At 37.2% G+C, this 22134-nt stretch overlaps 1 protein-coding gene across 6 annotated transcripts in view; it reads right to left on the reverse strand.

The window, feature by feature from the left end:
• Positions 1-22134, reverse strand: part of DOCK9 (dedicator of cytokinesis 9) — a 341474-nt gene that overhangs the window by 205054 nt on the left and 114286 nt on the right. The window contains exon 1 of one of the 6 annotated variants that reach the window (XM_077158574.1): positions 10422-12701. The exons of 3 other annotated variants lie outside the window; for them this stretch is intronic. In XM_077158574.1, the coding sequence (XP_077014689.1) occupies positions 10422-10547 (126 nt within the window). In that variant the 5' untranslated portion in view covers positions 10548-12701. Of the gene's footprint in view, positions 1-10421; positions 12702-22134 lie in introns of those variants that run through there. 2 more of the 6 variants (XM_077158576.1, XM_077158577.1) reach the window with 2 other exon arrangements.

Below are 22134 nucleotides of genomic sequence, written 5' to 3' on the forward strand. Positions count from 1 at the left end.
AAAACTACCACAGGAGAGACAAAACAGTCAGATCTAGTCCTAGGTCACGTAAAGTAGGCCACCTGTGTTCAGCATTCTAACAGGCCCCAACTTTCCTGGTTCTCTACCTTCCCTGCCCTATATCTTGTGAGTCACCATCACCTTTTCAACACATAATCAATTTCCTGGGATGATGGCGATGTGATCACACCATGATTTTTTCAAGTGCAACTACCATCTGTGATGATGTTAAGGTTTCATACATGGCTGACAAAAGAAGTGGTGCTGATAAGAGAAAGGGATGTGGATAAAAGGAAGAGAGAGAGAGTTTTAACTTTGGTCACATTCATTTTGTATTTCTGTACTCAAATACTCACATGTTAGCTAACATTTTAATTTAGTTGAAAAGCAAATGCACTTAGGGGCACAATTCCTTCCTTATATGCAAGTAAAGTAGGTTTCTCCAGTGGCACTCCTTTTTACTTTTTGGATATTGGTGGCTAAACCTTTGAAGGTGGAAGAAGGGAGAATGAAGAAGGAGAAAGGAGAATGCTTCTCAGATCCAGATTCTCCTGGAGACCCTTTCTGCAATCTGTTGTCTGTCAATCACCCCAAAGCAAAGAGTGATCAGACCCATGCTGGAGAGTGCAACCCACCCCCACTGAAAATAAAAAAGCAGCAGCAGTGTTGACATTTATCATGGGAAACAAAGATAAAAAGACCGCTTATGGTTCCTGCTGGGCAAAAGCCCACTGTGATACCACAGTGCAACCACTTAGCTACAATATGCTGGAAAAGCACAATAACAGGCCATGCCAGAATACAGATACTATGATTGCTAGGCCATGGGAAGACAGAAGTCTAGGGAAAATGTGTGGAAATGATATTAAAAGACTTCTTCAAGGAAATGCCATTTAAGCTGGGACTTGAAGGACAAATGGGAATTGTTAGGCAATGGGGCATATTCCAAGCAAAGGAGGAAGTGTGCCCAGGTGTGAACTCACACCAGGTAGAGGAACCGGAGGACCAGGGCTTAAGCTGCATTTTAAAAACTGCAGGATTTGAGGCCATTAAAAAAAGAATGGCCATCTATTTTTTCAATTCAATATACTTTTCCTGATTTTTGTGGGTCTTTTTAAAATAGCCTGTATATGTTAAATACTTAGAACAAATCAATAAAACGATTTCTTTCAAGTGTTGTCAGTACGATGTGTTGGGAAAAATCATTAAGGACAAAATTATACTTGATTCTACCCCTTGGTAGTGACACAAATTTGAGAAACTTGTTTGCCATTTCCATACCTGCCTTTCTAGGCCTGAATTTTTTTTTTTAAAGCATTTTTTTTATTGTGAAATATAACATACATACAAAAAAAGCAATAAATTTCCAAGTATATTTTAAAAAGTAGTTACAGAACAGATTTAAAGTTTGGTATGGGTTATAGTTTCATGTTTTTTTGTTTTTTTTCTAGCTCCTCAAGACACTGGAGACCAAAAGAAATATCAATATAATAGTTCAACAATCATGCTCACTTGTTAAACCCTATCTTCTTTGTTACACTCCTCCTTCTCTCTCTTTTTTTTGTGATAAATAACATATATACAAAAGAGCAATAAATTACAAAGTACATCACAAGGATTAGTTGTAGAATAGAGTTGAGTTTGGTATGGGTTACAATTCCACAATTTTAGGTTTTAACTTCTAGCTGTTCTAAGGTAATGGAGACTAAAAGAAATACCAGTGTAATGATTCAGCAGTCACACTCATTTGTTGTTCTAGTTTGCTAGCTGCCAGAATGTAATATATCAGGATCGAAATGGCTTTTTAAAAGGGGAATTTAATAAGTTGCTAGTTTACAGTTCTAAGGCCAAGAAAATGTCCCAATTAAAACAAGTCTATAGAAATGTCCAATCAAAGGCATCCAGGTAAAGATACCTTGGTTCAAGAAGGCCAACAAAGTTCAAGGTTCTCTCTCAAGTGGAAGGGCACATGGCGAACACAGAGTTTCTCTCTCATCTGGAAAGGCATATGTTGAACATGGTCAGGGATTCTCTCTCATCTGGAAGGGCATGTGGTCAACACAGCATGATCTGCTAGCTTTCTCTCCTGGCTTCCTGTTCCATGAAGCTCCCCAGGAGGCATTTTCCTTCTTCATCTCCAAAGGTCGCTGGCTGGTGGACTCTGCTTCTCATGCTTCTGCTCTCTCTGAATCTCCCCAAATGTTTCCTCTTTTATAGGACTTCAGAAACTAATCAAGACCCACCCAAATGAGTGGAGACACATCTCCCCTACTCCAGCTTAATAATCACTCTTGACTGGGTTACATCACCAGGGAGATGATCTAATTACATACAGTACTGAATAGGAATTATTCTGCCTTTATGAAATGGGATTTAGATTAAAACATAGCTTTTCTAGGGGACATACATCCTTTCAAACCAGCACATTTGTTAAATCCTACCTTTTCTGTATAACTCCAACATCATCTTTGATCTTTCTCCCATTCTTTAGGGGTATTTGGGCTATGCTCATTCTTACTTTTTCATGTTGGAAGGGGCTGTTGATAATATGGGATAGGGGATGGAACTAGTTGATGTTCTGGAGAGGCTGACCCCTCTGCATTTCAGGACTCATCTGGTCCAGGGACCCATCGGGACGTTGTAGGTTTCTGGAAAGTTACCCTAGTGCATGAAACCTTTGTAGATTCTTATATAATGCCCTAGATATTCTTTAGGGATTGGCAGGAATGATTTTGGTTGGAAGTTGGGAAGCTATGATAGGTAGCAACATCTAACTGAAGCTTGAGTAAGACTGACCTCCAGAGTAGCCTCTCGACTCTTATTTGAACTCTTTCAGCCACTGATACCTCATTTGTACAATTCTTTTCCCCCTTTTGGTCAGGATGGCATTATTGATCCCATGGTACCAGGGCGAGGCTCATTCTTGGGGGGGGGGGGGGTCATCTCCCACGCTGCCAAGGAGACTTTCACCCGTGGATGTCATGCCCTAATAGGGAGAAGGGAAATGGTTTCATTTACTAAGTTGGGCTTAGAGAGAGAGAGGCCACTCCAGAGAAGGATTCTGTGCAGAAAATTACTGATCATACCCGTGTTGTGGAAGAGCCACACAGTGGCCTGATAGAGAAAGAAAAGACTTAAAGCCTAATGTTGATTTGAACAGTCCAGAAACCTACAGAAACGAGGCATCTGGAGAGCAGATATGGCTATCTCCATCTGATATACAACCTGAATTCTTGGTTCAGAAATGCTAAGTGAGCCAAGATATATTTATTGTCATGATGGAGCTGGGACAAAAACCCAAACTCCTGATAATGAGTCCAGGACTTCTTACACCACTGGCTTCTCCTTTCCCCTGGTAGTGGCAACTCTCCACAGTGAGGCAATCCCAAAACAGAACTACAGAACTGGCTCCTTCCCAAGTACCTGGTAAAGCCTTCAGAGATTCACATGGCATGTACACTTGCCTGGAAAGGGAGCGCTAAAACTTCTAAAACCTCAAAACTTTAATCAAGAGAAACTTTGACCTAGCTATCATAGGGATATTGCAAACTTTGGAAGGTTGTGGATAAACTATAATTTCCAAGGCATCTTGGTTCTAAAATTATACTCACAGCAACGTGTCATCTGTAGGTTTAGGCTAGGTCTTGCATCTCCTGTATAGTATTTCTTGCTAACTCCAAATTCTGCTGTCACTTTTATTTATTTCCAGATTGATCAACCCATTTTATTCATCTTACTTCTATGTTGGGTAGAAATCCAATAACCCTCGTTTAACAACTCCTATGACTCAAAACCCAAACGATTTTAAATGAACTAAGCTCAAACTTAAAATTAAAACTCCAAAGTACTAACCTGACTCTATCACAGCTTATTCTGGGATCAAAGCTAATAACTCTGAAACACTAAGCTTTAGCCCCAGAAGAGACCTTAGAGATTACTTAGCACACACTTTTCATTTTACAGATGAAAAAAACTAAAGTCCAGGCAATGATATACAGCAATTTAGCTTTATGACAAAAGCTAGGTCTCCAGACATCAAAGAGCTTTCTATTGGGCCACCCATTCCACCAGCTCCCTGTAATATAACTCTGCTGCCTTGTATTTAGCTGCCATCTTTCAAATAGTTTAGTTCATCTGGCCAAATTAATGGCAGCCAGTTCTAAACACTACAGGCACCACAGAGCCCATTTTACTAATTAAGATAAACATTTTAGGATCAACCTGTATCATGCTGTAAATTAATGGAAAGAGAAACATGCTGTAAAATTAGTGGGACAAGATGCCTCCAGAAGCTCAGATACCCACCAATCTGTGCTCCCATGTAACTTGATAAAACATGATACCCAAAGTAGGAGTAACTTCTAACACCAACTCTATGTTGTTCGTATTTCCAACTTCCTCAGACATGGCCAGCATTCTCTTTATCTGTTTGCACTATTCAACTATTGTTCTTCTGCCACTTATAATTTGGACTTTCTCTACCAATATTTACATTTCTAAAGGAAGAGAATTTTTTAAACTTTTACTTTTCATCTTTATAATTCCAATGTTAACACAAATGAATATGTTCATTTTCATTAATAAATTGTATATATGTGTCCAGATATGGATTTTAGAAAACCTGACCAGAAGACTAAAATCCTAGCTCTGCTACTTACTAAATGTGTTAACTTTGAGCAAGTTAGCTACCCTCTCTGTGACTCAGTTTCCTCATGTGTAAAAAGAGGAATAACAAAAATATCTACCTCCTAGAGTTGTAAGGATTAATTGAAATAACATACTTAACAGGCTTAAACCAGTGGCTAGCACAGAAAAAAAGCACTTTTATAAGCACTTGCTGTTTTTATTATTATACCAAAAAAGAAAACAATTGGCACGAACCTATTAAAATATGAGTGATTGTGGTAGTCTGAATCTGTTATGTACCTCCAGAAAAGACTATGTTCTTTTAATCTATTCCTGGGGGCAGACTTATTGTGGGTGGGACATTTTGGTTAGGCTATTTCAATTGAGATGTGACCCAGCCCATTCAAGCTGTATCTTAACCCTTTACTGGAGTCTTTTGTGAAGAGGAAAAAAATGCCCAGAGAGCAGAGAGATGAAACTAAGTGAAGGACACAAAGAGAAACACCCCAGAGATGCGAAGAGAAGACATGCAGGACACAGAGAATTCAGAGAAGGGTCTCCAGAGAAGCAAGCAAGCAAGCAGCAGAATCTGGGAGCAAAGAACTAGCAAACACCTTCCCGTGTAACAGAAGAACCCCAGATGCCAGTGGCCTTTCTTCAGTGAAGGCATTCTCTTGTTGATCCCTTAATTTGGACATTTCCATGGCCTTAGAATTGTAACTTGTAACCTGATAATCCCCATTGTTAAAAGCCAACCCATTTTTGGTATATTGCATTTCAGCAGCTTTAGCAAAACAAAACAGTAACCAACCACTCTGCCTCCATGTTTATGATAGAACATGAGAGAAGAAACATACTGGAGATAGCCGGATTTCAGTTTTTTTATGAAATCAAGAATTTCAGGAGATAAGAGTGGTTCTACATTATAATGAATTAGTGATACTGTGGAAGTTCTTTCTCTGGAGCCCTTGATAGATTGTATAGTTTTCTCATCATGCATGGTATGGTTATCAAATTCAACCTGACCAAATGTAAAATGGTACAGCTGCTGTGGAAACAGTTCTGCAGTTCCTCAGAAAATTAGGTAAAGAATTACTACATGACCTAGCAAGCCCATTTCCAAGTAGATACTTAAAAGAATTGAAAGCAGGGACTCAGATATTTGTACACCAATGTTTATAGCAGCATTATTCATAGTTGCCAAAAGGTGGAAGCAGCCCAAGTGTCCCTCAATGAATGAAAGGATAAACAAAATGTTCAATGTAAATACAACAGAATATTATTCAGCCAAAAAGAGGAATGAAGTCCTGACACATGCTACAAGATGGATAAGTCTTGAAGACATCATGTTGGGTGAAATAAGCCAGACACAAAATGACAAATATTGTATGATTTCACTTATATGAAATACCTAAAACATACAAATTCATAGATACTGAAAGAAGAATGGAAGTTATCAGAGGCTGGTGGAAGATGGTGACTTATTGCTTAATGTAAGTTATTGCTTTCTGTTGGGGTGATAAAAAGTTTTGGTTATGGATGGTTGTAATGATACTACAACACTCTGAATATAATTAACAGCACTTAATTATATATGTGAATGGTGATAAAATGGGAAATTCTATGTTGTAAATGTAACACAACAAAAATTTTTTTAAAAAACTCAACCCGACCTGAGCATGAACATCTCAAAGATTCCTTCCACCACCTCCTCCACAAAATATGTGTGCAGTAACTATTCATTCACAATGAGCTGTTCATATGAACACTCAATGGTCACTATGCCTCCTTTAAAGCAGTGTTATGCCTGTACTGGGTGCTAAAAAACTTAGAGAGCATGTCTTTGCTGGAGCTGATGATGATTTAAGTTGCTACTGCCTAAATGGGAATAGATGGGTGAGACTAACACTTACTGTACCTAATAAATACCACTTGATTAGCATTTCTGAGGAGTGAATCTTCTCATCATTCAAAACTTGCTCCTGGGGGTAAGGAAAGGGTTGGTTTCCTTCACCTCTGTACCCTCAACACTATTTAACAAACCTGGCAAAACTCAGACCCTATAAATATGGGATAGATAGATGAATGAATGAATGAACGAATGAATGAACGAACAAAGAAAAACAGAGAAGGTAGTGATGGTCTGGGCTCTGAATAAGTGAATTTCATGTTTTGGTTTGGTTTTTTTTTTGTCACTGGGAAAATACAACAACACAAAGCTTTCAGGAACTTCTTTTCTTCACCACCCAATATTTTTTAAAAGGAACTACCTATTTTTTTTTTTTAAGGAACTACCTATTAAATGTCATCGATAAAATATAATTAACTAATTCTAAATAAGTCTTAGGGGGAGAAAGGCTTGCTGCATAAATATGATTTCATTAACTCAATCACAGTAATCTAAAAAGCCTTATAGGATATTAACAGCAACATGATCATTACCCATAACTTAGACTTAGGATTTGTGTCGTATTCACTTACTCTATTTCTAGAATAAACAGATCTCAAGGATAGAAAAGGTTTTCTAGTCTCATTCCCTCTCTGTTCAAAAGAGAACACATTTCCCAAGTAATGTACTGACTTGTTCAACCAAACAAGTCATCTATTTCTTTCTACAGCAGGCACACAAGCGTTCTCACAAGAGTTAGTGAGCCAGAGTAATAATTTGTTCACTGAAACATTAAAATAAGAACAGATTCAGTTTGACACTTGAAGATCCCAGAAAAATATCAAAAGCAGAAAATGTATCTCTAAAAAGGATAATTTCCAAAAAATACCTAATGAGCCTACTTTTTCTATTCAAATCCTTTGACCTTCAGAATTCCCAAAATAAGACCAGTGCTGCAGTTTTTGCCTCCCTAATAAAGGTAACAAAATGAGAGAGCAACACAAACAACCTATCCTTAGCCATGTTTGATTTTTGAGGCTAAGCCCTTTCCCTCAAAATTGTTGAGCCGTTACAATTATTTCCAGGAACTATTTTAGAGTTGGGGAACAAAAATAGGTATTCAAATGCAAGCAGGGTAACTGACATGTAGATATCAAGAATATCCTATGTTGCCCCGTTAGTCATTCAGAGCACACAAAGTCATTTTTCAATGCGTTTGGCAGTGAGCCTGGGTTAGGAACAGGAAAGTTTCACCCTGCACTTCCTCCCTCACTTACCATCACAATGCACGGGATAAGTAAGACCTACCTATGTAACTGCCTGTAAATTGAACCCTGTAGCCTCTGAAACTTTATAATGTCTAGGCACATACTTCTCTCAGAAACACTGAATTACATTAGCACTGAACAAGCAGCCTCTGCTTAGAGAAACTTTAACTGCTACTGGAAGAGGGGAGAGAACCACTATAGTCAAACAAGGGTAAAAGGAAAGGTCTGATGGGAGTTTTATAGAAAAAGCACTACTTCTGATTAGCATAAGTGCCTTAAAATATATTTAATAGGACATTTACTGTGACATTGATACTAATTACATAGAATTGGAAACTAACTGAAAAACTATTAAATTATGCCATAGCTATAAAATGGAATACTACTGAAAATAATGGCATAAATCTATGTCAGGTGACAGAGAAAGATGTTTTTGTTATGCTCTGAGAGAAAAACAACTTGTAGAAATCTATAGTGTTAGTACATTTTCCAAACAAACATACACATATAATAAATTCTGTTTCTATATGTATAGGAGAAAATCTGGGCATATATATACCAAATTATTAACACTGGGCACCTTTGGAGAGTAAGGATAAGAGCACTTACCCCCATTTCTACATTATTCACATCTGTTATTACATGCATGAATTACTTTTATGCTTTCTAAACTATGCAATATTTTTCCCAAGAACTGTTTACATACCTAAGTAAAATTAGGAAAACTTGTCTCCAAAGTGCCACCTCTTGAATTTAACTGTCCCCTCAGTATAATACATGTAAAATATACATAGATTAAGGGACACTGACATCATAATAATGAATAGAAGTACAAGAAAAAGATCTCATTGCTATATATGCATACTTTTAAAAAGTCACCCTGAGCAGCAACTTGTATTCCAAGCAATTTGTTGAACTCTGCCTTGCCATGGGTAGAGATAGTTACTATAAGGAGATCTGTCCTGTGCAGAGGTCCTGCTGAAATATTCTTGCTTCTCTTATTTGATCTTGGTTCTTTTATCTTGTTTACCTCTCATAAAGAAGAGAAACACAATCAGATAAGAAAGTTTCTTGTGTCTCTGTTGCCTTCACTTCTCTCTAACATCTTCCTGCAGGCTAAGAGAGCCACAACTTTCTGCACACTGCCAGGAGCTTCTGGGTCCTGATGAGCGTGCCCGCCAGCTGCAGCTGCAGCCTTATCCATTATAGTGGAAAAATAACTCCCTGGGGAATTGGATGTAGTGAGATTTGACCTGAACAGATAAATGGGATGTGAACTGATAGCCTCTTTTGTAAGCACTAGAAGAGAGCTAAGTTTCTAAAAAATCTGTTGTCTAATTTTAAAAGTTATATTTAATCCTCTAAACAAATATTTCTACACATCTGGAGAATCACTGACAAAAGATTTTTAAGAATATTCACAAGGGAACCCAAACCACACGACTTCCTCTAAGAAATCATAAGCTACATCAGCTGAGAACTTTAATCAGTTAAATCTATAGAGAATGCAAGCTGCTCAAGCTATGCAATAAATAAACTAGCTATTGTACTAGCAGAAAGGAATCCAAGATAATGAATAACATCTATCAACAATTATCAGAGGGTGAAAATAAAAATCCAAATTCTATGCTGAAAATCTGCCAAGAAAATATTCATCATATTTTACTGACCTTCTCAATTCAGGGTTAGCAATATAATTTTGAAGATAATACAATATAAGGCAGCCACACGTCACAGAGGAAACCAAATCAAATCAGCTACAGGAAAGTTTAAGTTCAAATTCTTAAAGACATTAATTGAAAAGTAAAGAAATTAGTAAACAAATACTTTATGATAATAGCAACTGAATCTCCACACTGAAAAAAAAAATCAGTATATAAAATCACTAAGTACTAGTTTAACAATCCCTTTAATTGTCTTCTCCGCAGTGCATGTTGATGGTTTTCTGTAGCTTGTTTAAAAAATTATGTCTTTATTGTACTAAAGAAATTCCAAGAGAAGCACAGCCTACTCATTGATGAGTAGCATTTTGCACATTCCTCTCTTAGCAAGTCCACCAAAGCACTAGACTATACAGACTACTAAGAGATTAGCTAATGTTAAGAGAAACTTCTGAATTGGTTCAAAGTTTAGGGTCCTTCTTAGTTTGCTCAAGGTAAATCTCCTGTTAGAATGAGTAATGGAGAGCACATGAAACTTCAACAGTTATGTTCCTTAAAATGTCCAAACATCACCTTCCTAATTTTCTTGATAACATAAATACATAATGTAATTAAAAAAAAAATTTTGGCAAAGTACATCTTTTATCAACCCTATGAAAGGCAATTACAACGTGCTCCTTGCTTTTACCTGTGGTAACACTGCAGCTATGTGGGACTTAATTTTGAACAATACATGATTGTTCTTTACAAAGAAGGCTCCTGAAAACCACATTCACCAACAAAATGTCAACATTTCTTTCCTCACCAAGAAGAATCAGTATGTACTTTAAAGTCAATGTACAGGAAAAGAGAGAGAGAGTTCACAATAGCCAAGCAAAGTAAGTTTTAAAATCAGAGGGTAAAAATGCATAACCTCCTGGCACACAATAAAAACAATGAGTGGAGACCACAGAAAAGCTTTTAATAAAACGCTCTTACCAGCACTGGACCTGGGCTCTCCACCTCCACCTCTCCTTGTGCCGCATCCTTGTTTTGCAAGGGGGACTCAATCACCAGCTCTTTTTTGACATTTCTACTATTTGTCCTGCATTTATCAGCCTGCATTCTCGGCTGAAAGAGCAAGTCAGAAAGTCTGCAACTGGGACAGCTGGGAGTCCCTGGCTGTGCAGGGCAAGCACATGCCAATGACCCACGTAAGGAAAGGAAATTGATTCCCAGGCACAAGTGGTCAGCCCTGCTGGCCGGGTCTTGTCTGGAGCGCCGTCTGCAGAGCTGTGTGGTGGGAATGCATGCCAGCGAAGGCCAGCCTCCAGGGGTGTTACTACTCCTCGGAAAATGGGAGGCTCCCACTCGCCGGCCAAAGGAAAACAAACCCCAAATTGTACAATACACAGTGTCCTGCCTCTCAGATAAAGAGAGGCCTTTCTGTGTCTATTCCACACAGCGTGGGCCAGATCAATTCGAATCAAAATAGTGCAGTGTTTAAAAGAAAACTATTCACAGTCACTGTTAGACTCTATAATTACTTCAAATCTGTGGTTCATAGCTCTTTGAGGAGAAGGCTAAGTCGTCTCATTCTAAAATGCTTATAGCTTTGGAATGCTTGCATTTGTGTTATGGCTAAACACCAAATGCCTGGCTGGTGATCAAAGCAGCGAAAAGAATAACCAACAAGGGTGTTCCTGCCCCCACAGCTAATCCCACAGTCTCACGGGTGCAGGTGTAAGACAAGAGTTTTCCCAGCAAGATACAGCCACAGCACACAAAACTTGATTTATCAACTATTCTATGCCAGAAAGGAAAATTCATCAAATATTTTCATGTGATACTACGCTTCATTATAAACATTTTTATTAAATAGAATATTACTCTAAATCCATCAATAGGTATGTGCCCAGTATTGAGAGGCCACAGTAAAAATAAAAGGCAGAGTGTCTCTCCCTTCGAGAACCTTAGGAGCTAATTGGGAAAGCAAGATAATACACTTGAAATAATAAATGACAAATTAAGATAGGACAGACAGACATAAAGGCACAGGGAAGTCATAGGTTTACCACCCCACAGTTCAATCATAATATCCCCTGATATGTGTACTCCCAAACGTATGTTATTTTTTAGTATTTCCTCAGATTAACAGTGGAGTGATTTTTAAAATTCACCTCTTTAGAAAAATTGAAACAAAGGTGTTAAGTGATTCATTAAAAAGTTACATGGAAAATCAGCATTATAGATGGGATTAAATATCAATCTTTACTTCCTGGAATGCTTCAGAGTTTCTCCCTGTTAGTAATCTTTATTTTCTGGAAATTAGAGAAAATTTAGCAACAGTAATTAATAGATGTAGTAGTTATTAACAGCAACAACAATTAAATTAGTTCTTCTAGAGCAACAGTAGGTGTCATAAGGTATACTACTTATACTACCCCAGGGTAACCACAACTGAAATATAAGCATTATCTCAAATCTTATATAAATCTTGCAGCACAGGCAGTGGTCCCACTCTCTAGGCAGGGCAGGCTCAGAGGGCAGTGGAGGAGCCAGGACCCCCCATGTGTTCACATGCCCCCTTTTACCCCATCAGGCCTGCTGCAGCCACCCCACTGCAACAGGTAAGTTAAGTCTCTGCCACTTCAAACACCAGGAATCCTGACTGAGTGTGGACATTAATTATTTACTAAGTCACAACGGTTCAGTGAGCCCATCACAAAACTTAGTTGTTTCTATAATAGTTTTTTTAAAAAAAAAGCCTACCCCTTTTCTCAGCCTTCGGTCAGCTTTCAGGGCAGATATAAGGTACAAAATCTGTTCTAAAATAATATGATCTAAGTCAAAGGTGATGGTAGAGTTATACAGAGAAGGTAGGGTTTTACAAACAATTATGATAGTTGAATTATTAAATTGATATTTCTTTTAGTTTCCAATAATTTTAGAGCAGCTAGAAATAAAAACATAAAAGTGTGGAATTGTAACCCATCCCAAACCCTGAAAACTGTTCTACAACTAATTGTCGTGCTGTGCTTTGAAATTTATGCCTTTTTTGTATATATGTCATTTTTCACAAAAAAAAAGAAAGAAAAAAGTCGACTGTGGTGATAAAAAAAAATATTTAAGCCTTCTAGCCTCCTATATTCTGGAGCAACTAGAAGGAAAAATCTGAGAGGATCATATGGTAGCCTATGACAAACTCTGGGATTTGTCCTGTAACTGCTGGTTGAAGAGTGCTCTGAAAACTATTACTTTTTTATTTCTTTGCTTTGTATATATGTTGTACTACATAATCAAAAAGTTAAAAAAATAATATGATCCAAGAATTCTTTTAAATCTATCTCTATAAGGTTACAAGAGGATGGGGGGGAAACAGGGTTTTAGCTATATAAATACAGAACTAACAATCACATCAAAACTTATAAATGTGCTATAAAGCAGAGAAGAAAAAAGGTTCAAACCAACAGCGATGTACGGACAAACTGAGTACTGTTATTACAGCAGCACAACCAACTCAACTCAAACACCTTATTGAAATGTCTCAAGAAGTTCTAAATAGCCCACTTTTTCCTTAAATCCCAATTGTCATTAAGCCACCAGAAGTTCTATTCTAGTGATAGAATAGAAACCACCCTATCCTATTTGTTTCGTCAAAAAACATAGATACACATTATTTTAAGTCTCTACTCCAAAATGATGGTGCCATTTCTGTTCTGGGGAAATAAGCAGTTAGTAAATAGAAATTACTTTTTAAAAAGTAATTTCTGATATTCTGTAAGAAATGGGAAAGAATTTATCAGTTCCCCTACAGACACCAATGTATCTAATCTTCATAACAATCCTATTAAGTAGGTAACATCATCATCCCCATTTTACAGAGAAGGAAACTGATGCCCAGAGGGGTTATGCTACCTGCACAAGGTCCCAAACCGAACAGTGACCACCTGGATCCAGAATACAAACACTTTTAAACACAATATGGTGCAGGATCAGTAATGCAAAGTATACTCAAACTGCTAAAAAGTGTAATATATAAAAGGTACAAGTCAATGATCAAAGATAACAGCAACAACTGAGTTGAATCCTATCCAGATGATGCTAATGAAGGGATCTTTAAATGGCATAGCACAGCACCTGATACATTGTAGGGGTATTTAATAGTAGCTACTGTTGTTATTTCTGCTGCTGTTTTTCCAACCTAAAGAAATTAACTCTAGTTTTCAATCAGGACTTAGACAAACTCAGGATTCAAATAACAATTCCATCAACTCTGTTGCTACAACATACTACAAAGTCCTTTAGCAAGTTAAAATCAACTGCTCTTCCCTCTTTGCTGCTTGATTATGACAGCTGCCTTCACAAACACATCAAAAAGCTCACGGGTTCTTGCCCTGAGCCAGGCATCTTCTTGTTGAAGTTTTTCTATATTTTTCAATTTTTAATAATGAATGTATATTTCTTTTGTAATCAGGGGAAAAAATTAGTTGGCTCTGAGCTTCCAGGAAGCTAGGACAAATAGGCCAACATGACTGGTTCTATAACACATCCCAAAAGGAGAAAATATATCAATTTACAAGGCAAGTACATTTTTTAAAAAAGTATCGGGCAAGGTTCTTAACATGTTTATAGGCAATGCAGCAGTCAAACTCACTCACATAGCTGTTTCTTGCCACTATCTCTTGAACACAGTAGTAAAACACAAATCAAGGGAAGCAATTTTGAGAACAAAAGTATCAGCCAAGCCTATCACCTTCAAGTGGACCCAACTTGATGAAAGAAGGGAATTCTGAAGACTTGGAGGAATAGAGAAAATGTGTCAGCTTTCCTGCTACAGAACTTCTCAGGCAATTTAAAGCACTCCTGTTCTATAGCGCTTATGGAGGAAAGACCAATGCTTTAGAAATCTTGCAATCAAGGGGAATCACATGGTACAGCATTAAACTTCAGAACCTAAACCTCTGTGTAGGATGTGGTTTCTTTAAGGGGTTTATGAAATCAACGTCCAAGGGCATGAGAATGACAACTGGTTAGAGCAGCCACAAGAGGAAATGCCATTTTGGAAGATAGGAAGTGGGTGGCCATGCTTTCCTTTACAACATCAAGGAATATGTAGGACCTTTGGATTCAAACACTACAAACTCTATTGAGCTCCTACTATGTACCAACTTCAAGCTCTTTCATATGTTATCTCAAATCTTTAACATGGTTGGAAGCAGGAATAGGATGGACTGAGTGCCTACCCTTGGCACCCATATGGGTTTTAGTTCTCAAATTTTAATGTGCAAATGAATTAGAGGAATTCTACATTAGAATCCTGGAGGGCCTCGTTTAACAGTTAAAATAAAAAACAACACATTCTAATGATAAAGTCTGATGCTTACCTCAATGATTTTTACATTAGCAATTTAATCAAATGATCATGGAAATATAATCTGTATTATGTCATAGTCTAGCATTTCTTAGTCAACAGTCTAAATTTGGGGGGAAAGTTGTCCATGATCCTCTAAAATGATATAAATTTTAGCATGCCTGTGATTGTTCTGACAGGCCCAAAGAATTCATTTGGTTCTTAGAAAGGATACCGGTAGAAGACCCTCCACTCACAGAATGAGGAAACTGAGTTTCAGAGATTAGCTGGAGAGGCAACCAGAGTTTGAGGATGTAAATATCTTCACTTTGGCAGATTCAAATGCTGCTTAAGTAGTATTAACAATTTAACACCAGTCATCAGTTAAATAAACAAACCATCAGACTGCAATCAGAAGTGTCAACACATGCACAGTCTACTACTTTACTGAATAATGCCCAAGTCAGGAAATGGGTAGTTATATGAAGACTACTGGCAGGATTAAAACCCAAAGCCAAATTCTACTTCCAAAACAGGGCCAATAACAATATAACTGATAAAAATCATGCTAAGAACTTTTAATGACACTGAGAAAATATTCATAATTATGCACACATACAAAGCAGAAAAAAAAAAGCCAAAATGTGACTCCTGACTATCTCTGATACGTGCAATTATTAGCAATGTTCTTTTCTCTAAACTCTTGTGTTTTGCAAGTTTTTTTCAAAAGCACTCATCACTTCCATGGTCAGAAATAAATGAATGACATGGATTACTTGATAATGTACAGAGATGCTCACATAAGGGTCTACCCTCCATCATGCCACAGCTATGTGAAAGTCATATCACCTTTCTGAATCACACAAATCTCACCCATAAAATGAAGGACTTCCACCAAAAAAATCTTTTCAGTGTTACATGTCTACAATATCAACTATTAGAATTTCCCTTACTGATGACATTTGGGGTAAAACAAACCATCTCAATGGAATAGAAAACATTTCAAAATCATACTGCCCTAAGCAGAAGCTTAATGTCTACAGAATATTTAACTAGGTTGAATTTAAATACTTGGAAATGGATAGAGGTAATAGTAGCACATTATGATAAGTGTAATTAACAGCATTGAATTATGTGTGTGATTGTGGTTGAAAGAAGATTAGGGTTGTGTATGTCACTAGAAGGAAAGCAGAGGAAAAAACATGTAACTGTGTAACACAGTGAACCCTGTGGTGGATGATGACTGTGATTAATAGTAAAAATTCAAAACTGTTCTTTTATGAACTAGAACAAACGTGTGTCACTGTTGAGGAGTTAATAACAGTGTGGTATATCAGAAAAATACAACTAATGCAAGCTATGGACTATAGTTAACAGCAGTATTTTAATATTCTTTCACCAATAGTAACAAAGGTACTACACCAATGCTAAGGGTCACTAATGGGGAGGGGAGAAGGGAATAAAGGGTATGTTTTATTTTATTTTGTTTTGAATAATGAAAATATTGTGATGATTGATGAATGCACAGCTATGTGATTATATTGGGAACCACTGATTGTATACTTTGGATGGAGTATATGGTATGTGATTATATCTTAATAAAACTGCTTTAAAATCATATTGCCCTCAAAGATTGGGAGAAAGATCAAAGGAGAAGGTAGAGTCATAACAGAGAAAACAGGATTTAACAAATAAGTATGATGACTGAATCATTATATTGATATTTCTGTGGGTCACAGTATCTTGGAGCATCTAGAAGAAAACACCTAAAAGTGTGGCACTGTAACCCATGCCAAACTCTGTAATCTGTTCTATAACTAATTGTTGTGGTATGCTTTGAAATGTATTGCTTTTTTGTATATATCTTATTTTTTACAATTAAAAAAAAAGAACAATGAAAAATAAAAAATAAATAAATTCATACTCACTAAAGGCAATTGTTAAACATATAAATTCCTGATTCATATTTATATTCAGTAAACTGAAGATTCATATTCAGCCAACATAGAATGGAACCCAGGGATTTCTTTATCTAAAAAGCTCTCCAGATGACTCTGCTGCACAGCAAGTTTTGTGAATTACTGCAATAGAACATAGTAATTTATGTAGATCTGGTGTTCAATGAATATTTGAGAAATAAAATAATAAATTAAAAAAATCATGTTGCCCTATTGTGCACAAAAGAAAACAACAAAAACTAAAAATTGGACATATTCCACAATGTATCAAGTGCCATTTCCAAAGGAGAGGGGTAGAGTTGAGAGATGGCAGAAGACAAGAACTACAGAATGCCTGTAGGTGCAGAGAGTCAGTGTGGACCCAGTCCCCAGGAAACCTGCAGTCCTCCCTCTGGGGTAAACCCACAGGCCCTAACAAAATCTCCTTTCAGAGAAGGAAACCAAGACATGAACAGTTTTTCCATTTCTAGAGACTGCTATCTGTTATTAGCTGTGTGAATTCAGGAGAGTGGCTTCACTATTCTGGGACCCCAGGTTCTTTGTCTGAAAATGGGGATCATAATGTATGACTATAATCCTAGCAAGATTTGGTTCACTTCCAAGACCCATGTGGATAACAGAAGTGTCCCATTGTGTAAAGCTGCAGAATGTTCAAGAAACTTCTCAGTAAAGCCAAACCCACGCCATCACCATCCCCTTCATCTGCTTTCTTTTTTCCATAGCTTTTGTTACCATTTGACATTATTTTTCTTATTTGCATAATGCCTGTTTAACCTCAATAAAAGCTTCATGAGGGCAGAGATTTTTGCCTGCTTTGTGCACTGATGTATTCCCAGGTCCTAAAACAAAGTAGGAGCTCAAAAACACTTTTGAACAAATTCACTAGAGGATAAGGATGTCTTCAGTTTGGATATGGCATTCTTAAACTCTGGACATCAACAGTTTTTCTGTGAACGATCAATTTATTTTGATCGTGATAATGGGAATTCAGCCATCAGTGTAATAATTTGCTTTAGATATGGAAATTTACAAAGCAAGAAAAACATAATGTGCCGGGAGTATTCTCAGGAAACTAAACTCCCGGTATGAGTTCACAAAACCCAGTCAGCTACAGTGGCAGCAACCTTGTTTGGAAGTTATCTGAGCAATTGTTATCACCCCTCATCACCTTGAAGCACTGGAAAGGGAGGGGAGGGACTGTTACCCCGTGCCCGCCACCATACTAGGCACACAGTAAGCAATACATAAATGCATGCTGACAGAATAAATGATGAAACTGCTTCACCTTGGTATGATTTATCACACCCAAGCCTCACAGAAGTACACATGAGCTAGGATTTGCTTACATTCCTCACTGCATAACAAATTTTGAGGTTAAGGACCAGAGAAGGTATTCTTGGTGAGAAAAGCAATCAAAATCTTTTTTTTTCTTTTGTAAAGCACTAAACTGTTTTTCTTTCTAAATAAAATGCATCATTCAAATATAATTGAAAGACAAATCGTCATTCATTCACTTTTCCTCATGTCCACCTCCCAAACGGACCTATTCAAAATCATAAATAATCATCCTCCAAGTTTATCTGTTTTTTAAAACCTTTATTTGTATATGCAAAATTTACTTAAAGCAAGGTTCCCATGTGTTTGTAATTGCAAAGCCAATAGCCCATCTACCTTGATTTATAGAGGTTAGAGATGGAACAAGCTCCAGAGGTCACACAGCTCTGATTATTCCCAGTTGTCACTGTTCATGCCAATCAGTTACCTAGCATGGATGAATAAAAAGGACAAGCCTCCAGGCAAACTCTAGATACCTACTTCTGAAAAAAGAAAATGTTACCACACTAGAAGGGGAAAGTCCATTATGTGGAAACTTTGCAAAGGTCACTGTAGAGTTTCCCCCCAAGTTTCTGGTGTAATTTAATTTGCATTTTAAAGACAATGGCCATTTAAAATAATAGAAGTTTCCTGACAATAATTGGGAAGTCCCCTCATTTAAAAGGCAGTAGATTACGTCCTTCCATAAAATAATATCAGCAGCAGCAAAGATGATGTATCCCTTCTCATCCTGCTACCTAAATGAGGGCCTTCTATTTCTTTCAAACTCATTGTAACTGATTTCCTATATGAAATGAAGGCATCTGCCAAAGAATAACAAACAAAGCCAGGAGGTTTTAAGGAGGTCAACATCATTTCTGGACACTACAACCTGAAAGTCAAACCATTTCCCCCAAGTTCTTGTAAAAATATGTAATGAAACTAAACGAATTTCTTCATGGATATGCTACAAATAAAGACTAGAATTGTAGCTGCAAATACGGTAGGTGGAAAGAGTAAATGCCACCAACTCTTCCTTCTCTTTACAGTGAAATCAAAGCATACGCATCACATAACTCAAAAACAGCTGATGGTGTAGGGTAACCCCACATTTGGTGCTTTACTAAAGTTTTACTAAAGTCCAATGTTACTTCTGCTGTATTTTTAAAGCATTGTACATGCAACACAAAAGGTTTCAACTCTGCCCTCTCAAACAAGGAAACAAAACCCTTCCAGCTAAGTTATTGTTATTAGAGACAGGGCCATGTTTGATCAAGCTGCGGAAAAGATGCAACATCAGTAGTTATAAATATTACACTGGCCCTTCCACAAAGAAGGGCCAGGTCTTAAAGTCCCTCTTTTGGTTCAAAATAGCAGGTTAAATAAATATAAAGCATTTGTAACTCTTCAGACACAAATTTCCATTTATGCTTTGCCAAGACCTAAATCTAGAATTTGGTACTTATTTTTTATTATATTTTCCATACAGGAATTTCAACACAGAAGGGAAAAGAGAAGGCAAGTACAGGGCTTGGAGTATGGCAAAGACATGCAAGGAAAACATTTACCAAGCCCCTATTATGTGCCAGGCACCTGACATATAATCTAGCTAATTTAGTTCAAATTAACCCTAATAATATTAACACTATAAGTAGGTACTACTGTTTACAGAAATTGGTGCTGTTATAAATTAAATAACTTTACCAAAGTTCACACAGTAACTATGTTTTAGAGCTACAGTTCAAAATTAATCTTAAACCTGGTAATTAAATAGAACAGAATGTTTCTGTTTATTTGCTTATTTTACTGCAAACATAATTTTATCTTCCTTTTGAACACACATCTCCTCAGGGGAGTCTTAAAGAGTATTGGAGGGTTTTCTATATCCTGAAAATATCAGAATGGAAAATAACAGTAAATAAAAACTGAAAGGAAACATACTGCTAATAATGGTTATATGTGACATATTTCCCTTCTTTATTTTCCCTTCTTTCTACTTATCCATTTATTTTCCCTTCTTTCTACTTATCCATATTCTTTTAACTTTCCTTAATAAGCATGAATTCTTTTAAAACTAAATTCATTTTTTAAAATTTTAAAAACCCACAATTATTCTGGAATTAAAATATATATTTATAAAGTAACGTCATAAATTATGCTTCCTCCATGGCCTGAGCTAGGTTGAGGTGAGCAAAGCACTCACTTCGGGAACAAAATTTAAGAATGCACTGATAAATTCAGAACCAAGATCAATAATATTTTAATAAAATTTTTTTTTAAATAAAGACAAAATCAGTACTACTGATTTTTCCCTTCGTCTCAGGCTTCAATATGGTTCTACTCGGCAGTGAGTTACTCTATGCCAGATTATAAGCATGATATTTAGTCCTCCAACAATTCTGAGATAGGTACTCAATTTACAGATGAGGAAAGGAGGCACAGAGGTTTGGTAATGGGGATAGAAGTCACAGAGTTACATGGCAAAACTATCTTAAAGAGATCCGTAGGCGGTAATTTTTGCTTTCTTTAACCGAAAAGATAAAATCAACAAGCTACAAGTGACCAGGTCTTCAGACATCATTCACACTTGAAAGATTTAAAGCTTGTGCTCAACAGAACTCCTTCTTCCTTATAAGTAATTCAAGAAGAATTTGGGCAAGCCAAGCTTCCACCATATTTAAACCTTTTTGTTGAGTTTTTGTTGTACCCACACACAGGTGAAACCTCCTAATGGCTGGAAGTACAGATCAAGGTGAGGGATATAGGAAATGCAGAGCAGGGCAAAGTCTTTCCTCTCATTTTAATTACCCAAAGAAAGAAGACAGGAACAAGCAGTCTAACCATGAGAAGCCGCTTTTCAGCTCCAGCTCTGCCACTGTGTGTGAACTAGGCAGGGCAGGTCCTCCATGTGCTAACTGTGATCAACCCCAGTAACAACCATTTACCCCATCATTCTCACACTAACATAGCACACAACCCCCTCTGTGGTCTTTCTTGCCCTGAACCTTCTGCACAAAGACACTGATTGTATTACTTCCTCATACCATACCATTGCTCACCTTCATATATCCTGAAATACTATCCTGTTCATCTGGAATGTTCTCCCCCCTTCCTCCTGAATAAACCTGTCAAATGCCTGCTCACCTCTCAAGGTTCGGCTTGGTCCCTGCTTTCACAAGGCCCTTCTGAGGAATCCTAAAGAATGTCTTCCTTCACAGTACTCCAGGGGCAAGAAGCTACAAAGCAGCAGCTGTTCTGGAGGGGCTCCCAAGCCAAGCTATGTGCCAGTCACTTTGGGAACTTTAAAATAATAATAATACAGGTTCCAGGACCCCATCCAGAACTTCTGAACTGGATGGGGTTGAGGCCCATGGATTTGTATTTTTCACAGCTCGCAGCATACACCTATGCTGCTGGCTTTCACCCATCCAGGACCAAGGTATGAGAATCATTGTTCTTAATGTAATAACTTAAAAGATTCAGGAGAATTCACAATACTTAAACACAAATGCAATACAAGGAAACATGGATGGGTTCCCAGAAATATCTCTGTATAGTTATGACACGGATGAATGCATTCTGGCTTAAGGGAGAAGCAGGGGAATGAATTGAGGCCAAAGTTTATCATCCTCCACAGGATAGAACACATATTTTAGCATTATTGAAAATGCCATTAAAGACTTCAACTGATTAATTACTGATGATTTTCTATTTAGCTGAACTTTTTGAAATAAACAAAACTTTATGGGTGGGTCTTCTTCTAGAATCACACTTCCCCCACCTCTGCAAAAATACAATGTCTTTCAATTTCCAGCCAGTAAGAAAGTCCTACAGTGCATTACAAGCTTCACACATTTCAGAAATAATTTTCATGGTGTGATCATAAACTGAAATACTTTTTTAGCAAGCAGTATTCTTTCCTAAAGCGATATAGAGCAAAATTAACCCTCAAGGTTTCTTTTCTGCAATTGTTTCACAAACCCCTTACTTGCTTGCCAGCTGAGTTAGCAGCTCTCAGTACAGTTCAAATCTGTGACTGTTAAAGGATGGTCCCTAACTAAATGCATTGAAACAATCTCTTTGGAGA

This window comes from Tamandua tetradactyla, chromosome 4 (assembly GCF_023851605.1).
Source record: "Tamandua tetradactyla isolate mTamTet1 chromosome 4, mTamTet1.pri, whole genome shotgun sequence".
Lineage (NCBI taxonomy): Eukaryota > Metazoa > Chordata > Mammalia > Pilosa > Myrmecophagidae > Tamandua > Tamandua tetradactyla.